The sequence below is a fragment of the Micropterus dolomieu genome, unplaced genomic scaffold, assembly GCF_021292245.1.
Source record: "Micropterus dolomieu isolate WLL.071019.BEF.003 ecotype Adirondacks unplaced genomic scaffold, ASM2129224v1 contig_12808, whole genome shotgun sequence".
Lineage (NCBI taxonomy): Eukaryota > Metazoa > Chordata > Actinopteri > Centrarchiformes > Centrarchidae > Micropterus > Micropterus dolomieu.
In genome coordinates, this window is record NW_025741794.1 from 1 (window position 1) to 10,462 (window position 10,462).

General features: G+C 41.2%; 1 protein-coding gene across 1 annotated transcript; it reads right to left on the bottom strand.

Moving 5' to 3' along the window:
• Positions 1–3,100: 3,100 nt before the first annotated feature.
• LOC123966155 lies at positions 3,101–4,685 on the bottom strand. Its single transcript, XM_046042360.1, has 2 exons — positions 4,638–4,685; positions 3,101–4,386 (listed from the first exon to the last, which is right to left on the bottom strand). Exon 2 carries the CDS (start codon positions 4,375–4,377, stop codon positions 3,484–3,486), a length of 894 nt encoding a protein of 297 aa, XP_045898316.1. The 5' UTR covers positions 4,378–4,386; positions 4,638–4,685; the 3' UTR covers positions 3,101–3,483.
• Between the last annotated feature and the right edge of the window lie 5,777 nt (positions 4,686–10,462).

Below are 10,462 nucleotides of genomic sequence, written 5' to 3' on the forward strand. Positions count from 1 at the left end.
TGCCCCGCCATATGGCGACTGTGGGTCTGGCCCCTGAGGGGGCACAGTACCTAGAGGCGGGTCTAACAGCCGGAGCAGTCGAGACCCTCCTCAGCTCCAGGGCCCCGTCCACACGGATCCTCCGTGGTGCCCGGAGGATGAGACCGGCGACTCGGTCCAAGGTTCCCACTTGGGATCTGGCGGTGGTTCTTGGGGTGTTGGCTGAGGCCCCCTTCGAACCCCTGGAGTCAGCTGAGGCTAAGCACTTGACCCTCAAGATGGCCTTTTTCCTTGCTATCACCTCTCTGAGGAGGGTGCGGGATCTCCAAGCGCTTTCGGTTTCCCCGCAAGCCTGGAGTTTGCCCCGGGGAATATTAGGGCTATCCTGCACCCTCGTTCAGGATACATCCCTAAAGTGCCTTTCTTGTGCGGCAGGGTCCACAGTGCTGCAGGCACTTCATCCTCCACCTCATGTGACGGCGGAGGACGGGAGACTTCATCTGCTCTGCCCTGTCAGAGCACTGAGTATTTACACTCTGAGGTCCTCCCATTGGAGGAAGGCTGACCAGCTGCTAGTCTGTTTTGGGTCTCCCAGGGCCGGGCTCCCTGCATCCAAACACACTATTAGCAACTGGATTGTTCAGACTATTTCCCTGGCCTATCACGTGCGCGGTTTGCCTTCACCTGTGGCTGTGAGGGCTCATTCTACCAGAGGCATGGCGGCCTCTCGAGCCCTCCTTTCCGGGGCCTCTGCAGGATGTTTGTGTAGCGGCTGGCTGGGCCACTCCGCACACATTCATTCGGTTTTACAGTCTTGACGTTCCTTCGGCACCTGGCACTTGTGCGCTCTCCTCTTAGTCGTGCCACTTTATTGCACACTGGGGCAGGCGGGGTTTTCGGCACGGTTTAGTGGGTATCTCTTTCCCATAGTGTCGTAACCGACGCAGTTCGAGTTCCCTCGAAGGGGAACGAGACACTGTGTCAGCCCGCCGCACCTCTCTCCCCACCTGAAGCGCCTGCTTCATTTAAGCTAATCATGAGTGTGTACAGGTGTGCTTTATACTCCTCCGGTTATTCCGTCACACCTTACCGTTCTAGCAACAAACCAATAGGATTGAAGTGATTTCCTTCACGTTCAGACCTATAGTGTCGTAACCGACGCAGTGTCTCGTTCCCCTTCTCGAGGAACCAGGGTTACATGCGTAACCCGAGACGTTACTGCCGGAAACTTTTATTTAAAAAAGAGGTCAATCTAATGTTGCCAGTTAAGAAACAATTACTTTGTGGGGCTTTTACTTTAGAAAACTAGGCTGAGCCTTACCTTCCTGTTTGCATAGAGAGGGGGATTTAATTTTGAGAAGCCTTGCTCATCTTGACTTTCCTGTAATGTCGTGTAAGAAATTCACTTTCAGCGTGAACTTTTACCAACATTTTTGTTATCAACAAAAACAGACACCAAATAGAATGTGCGTCAGAGATCGGTGCAAAATACAGTCCCACTCTGTTACCAGAACAGAGACCCGAGCTGACATGAAACCATGTAACAACTGACTTTCACCTCCTTTTGGACCTCCTTTTATAGCTCTGTTTCTTAGCTTCACATACTCTCTTGGCTCTCTTTTCTGCTGATCTGGAGCTGGGAAAGTCCAAGATTTTCACGTGCCTCAGTCGCCACTACGACCGCCGCTTTCCATCCTTTCAGCTTTTTGGTGGATTTTTATCTCTTTTATTTCACTATGACTGGATGTCTCTCTTCTCTCTGTTTTCCAATCTTTCAGCGTTTGGTGAACTTTTATTTAACTATGATTGTTTCTGACTGCACTGCTGTCTGGTTGTTCGACTGCACGGCTCCTCCTCTCTGTGTCCTTTGCATGCCCTCTGCTGATCATACTATTTCAACCATAACCTGACTTTGTGGAATAAGCTGTGCTAGAAACAGGACATTCTTACTGTGATGGAATATATTGATGTATGTTTTTCACACAATTTTCACTAAATCTGCTGCTACATTTTCCTTAGCTGCGGTGAGTCCTTCTGCAGAAGACTTTCACAGAAAGACAAGTGTTTGATGTTTGTTGTTTAGATCAACTTTCCTCATTTAATCACATCCCTGCTGAGTCAGCACACATGTAGGCATGACTGAAGTAACCTCTTTAAATGTGCATGTGGCACCAATGATTAATCAGTTCATTTTAATTCAGTTATAAACCCCTGGACTTTAACAGCTACTGTGTTTCAGAAGGATTTCTGCTGAGGTCCAAATGGTTCTGCACATTCAAAATCTCTCCCACATATCTGTTTTCTCTTTGCAGAATAACTTGGTAATGTTTAGAGACAAAAGGTGTAATATTATTGAAATAAAATTGCAATCTAATGAGAATAAAGTCATAATATTTCAACCAAATCTTCCTGCTGTGTACTCTTCTGTACATTACCCTGAGGTTGTGCTGATTCTGTTGTCACTGAAACTGTGGTGTAAAAATTCCAGCTTTATTAATCACAAAGGTATACGCAAAAAGGAAAGTTCCTGATGCATGTCTCAAAGAATGAATGCAAATAGTGACTGACAGGAAAAATAGGATTTATATCACTCTGCTGCTTCCTGAATTCTCAGCAGCATCCGGAAAGTCTCGGTATCTACAGGACGACATGTCAGGATGACCTCTGTGAAATCAGAGCTCTATTACTAGCTGACATAACTTTGTATACAAGAAATCCTTTATGTAGGACGTGAGCTGTACTTTTTACATAGGCTACGGCTTTGCTACTTTGCGCATGATTTATATACCCGATTGATTTCCATTTCATTGGCTATAAATAAATTGCTTTATTTTTAAGAATGGGTTTGGTCATTTTTAAATTTAGTAGTAAGGGGTATTAAAGAAATATATCGTGTTCTTTCACAAAGGTTTTATGAAAAACATTTGATTTCATGCATATACAAGGATCAGAAAACCTTTATTAATCTTAACCTTTTCATTTCACATACTGACTATGAAAACGGGAAAGAGTTTTGCTAGTAATCCTTTAATACAGGTAGTAAATAGTGACTGTAAGAAACACAAGACATTTTTTCTGTTTCAGTCAAACTTTATTACAGTGTTGACAGATACAAGGCTTTTAGAAGGCATTTGAAATGTATGACAATGAGAAACTGTGTAGATCTTATTTTGACATTGTAAACATTTTCTAGTAGACACCCAAAATTATAAACGTAAAACCCTGAAAATGACCACAGTTCGGAACTTTATCAAACATTCATTAACATCACTGTAGAAAAAACCATTTCAAATAGTTTATGTGATTATGTGACAGCAAGTTTAACAGAAGAACCCATAAACCACTGATGCTTTCTGATATTACCATTAGTAGAACTGTTAGAGAATTAATCAACTTGTTATATATATTGTCAAAAAGAGAAAATAGTTAAAGAGGCCACCACCAAAATGATTTAGCAACATTGTTGGACTGTGCTTTCCCACTTCAGTGAGTGGAAAAACTTCCTCAGCCTTTAACATTATTAACACACAGGTACACAGTGCTGCCTTTATTGCCTGCGTTGATGTTTCTTTTGACGACAGTGGCACCAGCCTTCTCATACAGTGGAACAGCAGCTGGGTTGAGAAGCAGGGTGCTGCCCTCAATGGGATTGTTGTCTCCCTCTGTCGTGTGCCACAGGTACACCTTGTTACCTCCGGTCCCCTCGTTGAGGTTAACATTCACTGCCGTGTAATTCTGCTGCTGAAGTTCCTGATACTCCGTGCCATTGGTGGAGATTTGCAGATCCGTGAGTGCAATCTTGGGGTTAGTGGTCTGGCGGTACCAGATGAAGACAAAGGCTCCCCCTGCACCTCTATTGGTATCTTCATCCATACGGATGTAACCATCCTGAAAGTAGTCGCTGTCTGACGTGTAGGAATCAGTGGCAGTGACATCACAGATGTATGTTTGCGTCTTTCTCTTCACCCAGCCATAGATCCGGCTCCCTCCAACATTGCGGTTCAGATCACAGACCAGTCTCTCCCAGCCATGGCAAAACTTGTGAGCTTCCCCTGCTGCATCTGTAGTGATATCAATGTCCACTATGGGAGAATCGTACTTTGAGTTGCCTCTGAAGTACCAAAGGTAGAGACGATTACCTTTTGCTCCAGCATTTAGGTCTTTAGGGATCTTCTTGTAACCTGACTCGGCCAATCCAACTGCCATTTCATCATTGAATGAAACTTGAACTCTGGTGATGGGGGCTGAGTTGCTTAATTTTTTGTACCAAATATAGATAACGTTTCCACACGCGCCTTTGTTCAGATTTACATTGATTTTCTTGAAGCCTTGTGATTGGAGCATTTGCTCCTCAGCTTGATTAAGAGACACATTAAGGTGTGTGATGTTGTTGGCCATTGTAGGTAACTGCATGGAAGACAGATAAATCATGGGTAAGCAGAACAGAAAAAGTTAGCAGCATGCCTTTTCAGATGAGCTCCAATAAAACAATGACAAACTAAAATATCAGTTGTCAAGTGGATCACCATAATGACTAATAAAATAAAATGAATAATTACCCATTTACCCTATTTACACTGAATATAATCAATTAAGATCTGACATTTAAAAATGTGAGGTCCATAGCAAGAAAATAAAACATTCTTCAAAACACTTACATATCTGCTGACAGGGAATGTTAGGCAGTAAGAAGTCAACTCATCTGCTGGATTCTGCTGTTCTTGCCACACATAAGCAGCCTTTATATAGAGGAGAGATTCTGTGGCTCATTGTGCAATCACTACCTGAGAGGAGTGGTATTCCAAAGAATTCTAGCTTGTGTGCTTGTTGTGGCAGGAATTGAAATATTTGTCGGATTAGAAAAAACTGAATTCTTTGGAATAGCAGGCGAAACAGTTTTTCACACTATGATGGATAAAGCAACGCTATGTAATTCACCACTATCGTAAATAAGGACAGCTGTATGTGTGCATTTGTTATGATTACATAACGATGACAAACTAGCAAATCGACTACTTTACTGACACAGCCAAACATCAAGCAAGCGCAACAATAGAAGATACAGCAATACTCCTTACCAGGGGCGATTCTAGGATCAGACCTTTCTATCCCTAACCCGTGTTGGGCGGATGTTGTCCCACGTCTGAGCTCAGAGTCGGTTCAATGGACTGTGCATCATTCTGACGCCACTTTGTGGGGACAGAATTTCTGTCTAACCTCCAAACTGGACACCACCACCGTACAGATTGCTACCAGAAATCCATTTATTCATTTAAAAAGACAACAAGGATTTCAAATGGTTTTTCAGGTTTCATCAAGAAAAACAAAATCTATCACAAGACGAGGTGAAAGCACTCAGGGAACTGATGAATAACCAACAGATTGTAATTAAACCTGCTGACAAAGGGAGCTCAGTGGTAATTTTAGGGAGGTGCATCGCCAGTTAACAGATAAAAATGATTACAAGAAATTGGAAAGACCAATCTATTTAGAATCCATCCCACTGGTGCATGACATATTGGAGACTTTAAAAAGCAAAGGATTTATTAACAATAAGCAAAAGCAATATTTAAAAGGAGACGCTCAATTGAGAGAACAGAGGTTCTACATTTTACCCAAGATCCACAAAGAACCGGACAAATGGAGTAAACCGTTTGAGGTGCCTCCGGGTAGGTCCATTGTCTCGGACTGCAGTAGTGATAGCGTCAAAAACCTAAAAAATTTTCACGATGGACGTTGACAGCTTGTACACAAATACTGACACCAGAGCAAGGTTATCGGCAGTGAATAAAGTGTTAAACGACTTTTAACAGGGAATATTATTTGCTAATAAAAGGCACAGCAATGGGCAAACGATTTGCCCCAGCCTATGCAAATATTTGTATGGCCAATTGGGAGGAAGAAGCTCTGTCTAAATGTCTGAAGAAGCCTCTGAATTTCCTGAGATATTTGGATGATATTTGGGGAATCTGGACTGATTAGAGGGAAGATTTTGAACACTCATGACCCTTCCATTAAGCTGAAGCACGTAACTGGCGGGCAATCTATCGATTTTTTTGGATACCACAGTGTATAAAGGAGCGTCGTTTACACAGAATCAAAAATTGGACATCAAAGTGTACTTAAAAACCAATGATACACATGCCTTATTGTTTTCACCCCAAACATACCTTTAAGGGCATCATAAAACACAGTTATTGCGATTTCACCGGATATGTACACAGGAAAACGATTTTCGGGAAGCAGTCAACATTCTGTTTGCAGCGTTACGGAAACTACTCCAGGTCTTTTCTGAGTTACTGCCGCAAGTCATTCCACATTGGTAAACAAGCAAAACAATAAGAAATGATTCCTCACTTCTTTTTAATCAATCAGTGCAATATTGAACAGCAAATTTAAGGCCAATTTTAAATCAATAATCGAAGATTTGGGTGTTCTACAGAACCATCAAATAATCTCGGTTTATCGGAGAAACAAGGACCTCTCTCAAGGACCTATTGGTCAACGCTAGACTCAAGCCCACGCGAAAACCCAAAACTGATTGTCTATTTGATCTTCTGTTGTAAATGTGGAATGCAGTACATTGGAGAGACATAAAATTCAATCTCAACTCGGATGATGCAACACAGATACAATATTAAATACAGGAGGGAGATTCATACTCCTATAGTTAATCATTATGTCACACATGGCTTACAAAATCTGAGAGTTTCAGGGATTCAAAGTAATTCATCCTGGACAGACGCTGAAAGAAAAAAAAATGGAAAGGAAATGGATCCATTTACTAAGTACAATACAACCATCTGGACTGAATAAAAAATATAACTAACGATTGGACAATCCTACATTTACTTTTCAAGGCATGTCAGAGAAACCCAATAACTATAATCCATGTATCTACTGACCACTGCAGGATTATGATTATTATTCTGATTGACAATATTAATAATTGTATCCCCTGCCCAGCAACTATCCTAACCTCAATCACCTCTGTCCTCTTGCCTAAACCCAACCTTGACAAAATAAATATCAATGTGACATTGTGCATTTAAAAGCCAATAAATATCAATATAACTGCATATATAAACAAACAAGTATCAATATACTGCATTCAAAAACATAAATATCATTGACAGAGGGTAAAATCATATAAATATCAATTAAACCTACACTTCAGGGGCATATAAAACTTTAGCTCTTTAAAAAGTACACATCTATATAATTGTACACAGCATTAAGAATCTTAGAAATCAATTAATACCATTAAAAACAAACTAATATTATTTAAAAATGTACTGAAACATGGGGTGTATAGAGCTAAGCTCTAGGAGTAACTACTAACTAAATTATTCAAAGTTCAATGGAAAACACCTTTAAAACCAAATAAATATCATCAAATAATGGATTAAAAAATATTTTCCTATAGCTGATTAAGGATAGAAGAGAAAGGTCAAAAGTACAGTACTTTATATTAGACTGGGATTCACAGGAGACAACTGAGCCAAGAGGAAGAGCCTCCACCTCCCTCACTGAAAACCAATCCCCCCCCCCAATCCCCATCTAGGTCACCCTTATCTCCAGACACCCTTTCTCCCCTCTACCCCCTGTTGGACTTCACTGATCACATGGAAGACCTGGTTAGAGCTGGGACCAAATTTACCCCCTGCACCTTCCCTCGCTCCACTCCCATTTACCATAAACCCCCCTCACCGTCCACCTCCACCACTGGCTCTAAGTCCTCCAGGTTTGACACGTGTCACAAATACAGCGTCCAACCCGTCCTCCCGCTCCACAATGGCGAAAACGCCCAGTAAGCTCTGTCTGATATGTGCTGGGTCCAGGCTACAAGGAAAATAGCACTCATGACTCTTCCCAGGACAAACCGGGGCCCAGTGTGCTGGTAGTCTTCTCCATCTTTATCTTGATAGGTAACAGAAAAAGCATGGTGAATGTGTTAAGAAACAGGAAGCACTCGACATATCCTGCAAATTTAGTATTAATTCCTCGTCAGCCACAGCCTGTCGAAAAAAGTGGAACAGATAATGTTTTCAACACACTAAAATTAGCTTTGTTAAACGTTAGGTCTTTGGCAGGAAAAACATTTTTAATCAATGATTTTATAATCACTCACAATCTTAATTTCATGTTTTTAACTGAAACTTCGTGAAGCTAGAGTGCATAAGAGAGGAGGTGGAGCTGCCATTTTGTTTAATGACTCCCTCCAATGCAAAAAGATGTCTTATGGGAATTTTGCTTCTTTTGAATATGTGGCTCTTCAGCTGAATTCCTCTTCTCGAGCTATTTTCTATATATCTAGAGGCCCCCTAAATACTGTGCAAACTTTTTTGATGACTTTGGTGAACTGCTGTCTATAATCTGTGTTGACTTTGACTGTGTGGTTATTGTTGGTGATTTTAACATCCATGTTGATGTGACACACAGGAATGTGTGGTCACATTATGTGATTTTATTTTTGAAAAGTCTGTAATTTCCAGGTGTTTATTGTTGTAGCAGAGCCTAATTTAGTTAATTTGATGTGCATTCATGTTAGGAGCGAAATACCGATTTTTGCCACAAGGGGGCATCACCTCCCTAGCGAGACAGCTTGGTGTGGCTTGCAGCCGACCCTCGTCTTCAGTACGACAGAAGCGAGGAAGAGAAGCACACTACCTGTTGCCTGTCTCATAATTTTCCTTTTATCTACAGGTTAGTAAGTGTCAAAAAATCCATGGGGTTTAAGAATATTTAAGTGTAATATATATTTTATTGCCTTGTTGTGCTCCGTTTATCTGAGCCTCTCCTTTGTTGTTTTGAAGTGTCGTGAATAGAACGTAGTCGGGGATGCTAACGCTACTTGTCATGTTAAGCTAGCTTGGCTCACCTTGTGTATAACGTGTGTATTGAACTTGGTTTTCTCGAGTGCTAATGTACGCTCCGTGATTGTATTCAGTTGATTAGGCTCTTGCAAAAAGCAACTTTGTGAAGAATGCGTTCAGAAATAATGTTTGGTGTTTATAATGCATATTTACTGTTTCATTAAATCTATTAGTAAAATGCTAACTTGCTACTCATGTCGTTCACCTGTGGGTTTAGGCCATTGTATTTTGTTAGCTTTATGCTAAACATGTATTATTTCCTAGCAGCCAGGTTAGCTGGAAGCCTTTATGCAACTACTAATTCAGTTATTATAGCTGTGAGCAGCAGGCCCAAGGCATTTGGAGAACAATGTATTTTATTCTGTTTCTATATGAAGACTAGTGAAGTGTGGAATGTGTGGAATATTACCATTCTAACAGAAACTGGAATTTTGTTACATTGGTTTGTCATGATGTGACCTTGAAATTGCAAAAAAAGGAGACGTGGTGTGAAGAATGGAGTTAAAATATACATGTGTATTAAAGTACGACAGAAGCGAGGAAGAAAAGCACACTACCTGTTGCCTGTCTCGTAATTTTCCTGTTATCTACAGAAAATCATAATCTGCAAACAGACCTCACGTCCGGGGCCTGTTATATTGACAACCCCCAGGACAGAGGGACTAAAGAACTGTTTTGTGTTCTTGATAATTATGGACTGACTCAACATGTGATGGAGCCCACGCATAATAAGGGGCACACTTTGGACTTAGTCATCTCCAAGGGTCTGGACATTTCCAAGGTTGTGGGGACTGCTCTCTCTGATCATTCCTGTGTTTTCTTTGAGAGTGCTGTCTGCGTGCACACAGATCTACAAACAGAGGTAATCACAAAACGGCATATCATTGAAATCACTAGTGAAAAATTAATTGAGTCTTTCTCCTCAACACCCGCCCTCTCACGGGTCTCAGTCAATGAGCGTGTAGATAATTTCAGTTCTAAAATTACAAATGTTATTGATGCCATTGCAGCAGCCAAGGTGAAGATGGTCTCTGGTAAGAGAAGATCTCCATGGAGAAATGCCACGCTGGGTAGAACTCAAAAAAGAGAGTGTCGAAAAGCTGAACGCAGGTGGCGGAAAACAAATCTCCAGGTTCATTATGACATCTATAAAGAGAGACTTCACATTTATAATTTAATGCAAGGCGGTCCTTCTTCTCTGACATCATCACCAAAAACACTAATAATGCACGTGTCCTGTTTGCTGCTGTCGACAGGCTAACCAACCCTCCTGTGTCTGTAGCCTCTGAACTTCTATCCACCAGGGCCTGCAATGAATCTGCCTCCTTCTTCACAGACAAACTTCAAAATTCCTTAACAACAAGCATGAGACAATTTGATTCTATTAACCATAAAAACCTGGAGGACATAATACAACATCTGAAATCCTCCTCATGCTGCCTTGATATTCTGCCAACAGGTTTTTTCAAACATGTTTCTAAATGCACGGCCTCAGATCTACAAACTGTCAACATGTCTCTCCTCTCAGTTTTCATTCATTCTGGTAGCAGTCATTAAACCACTCTTAAAAAAGAGAAATCTAGACAGTTCACTAATGAGCAATTATA

Coding starts and splice junctions, on each gene's coding strand:
- LOC123966155 (XM_046042360.1), bottom strand. CDS start 4,377: ATGGCCAACAACATCACACACCTTAATGTGTCTCTTAATCAAGCTGAG.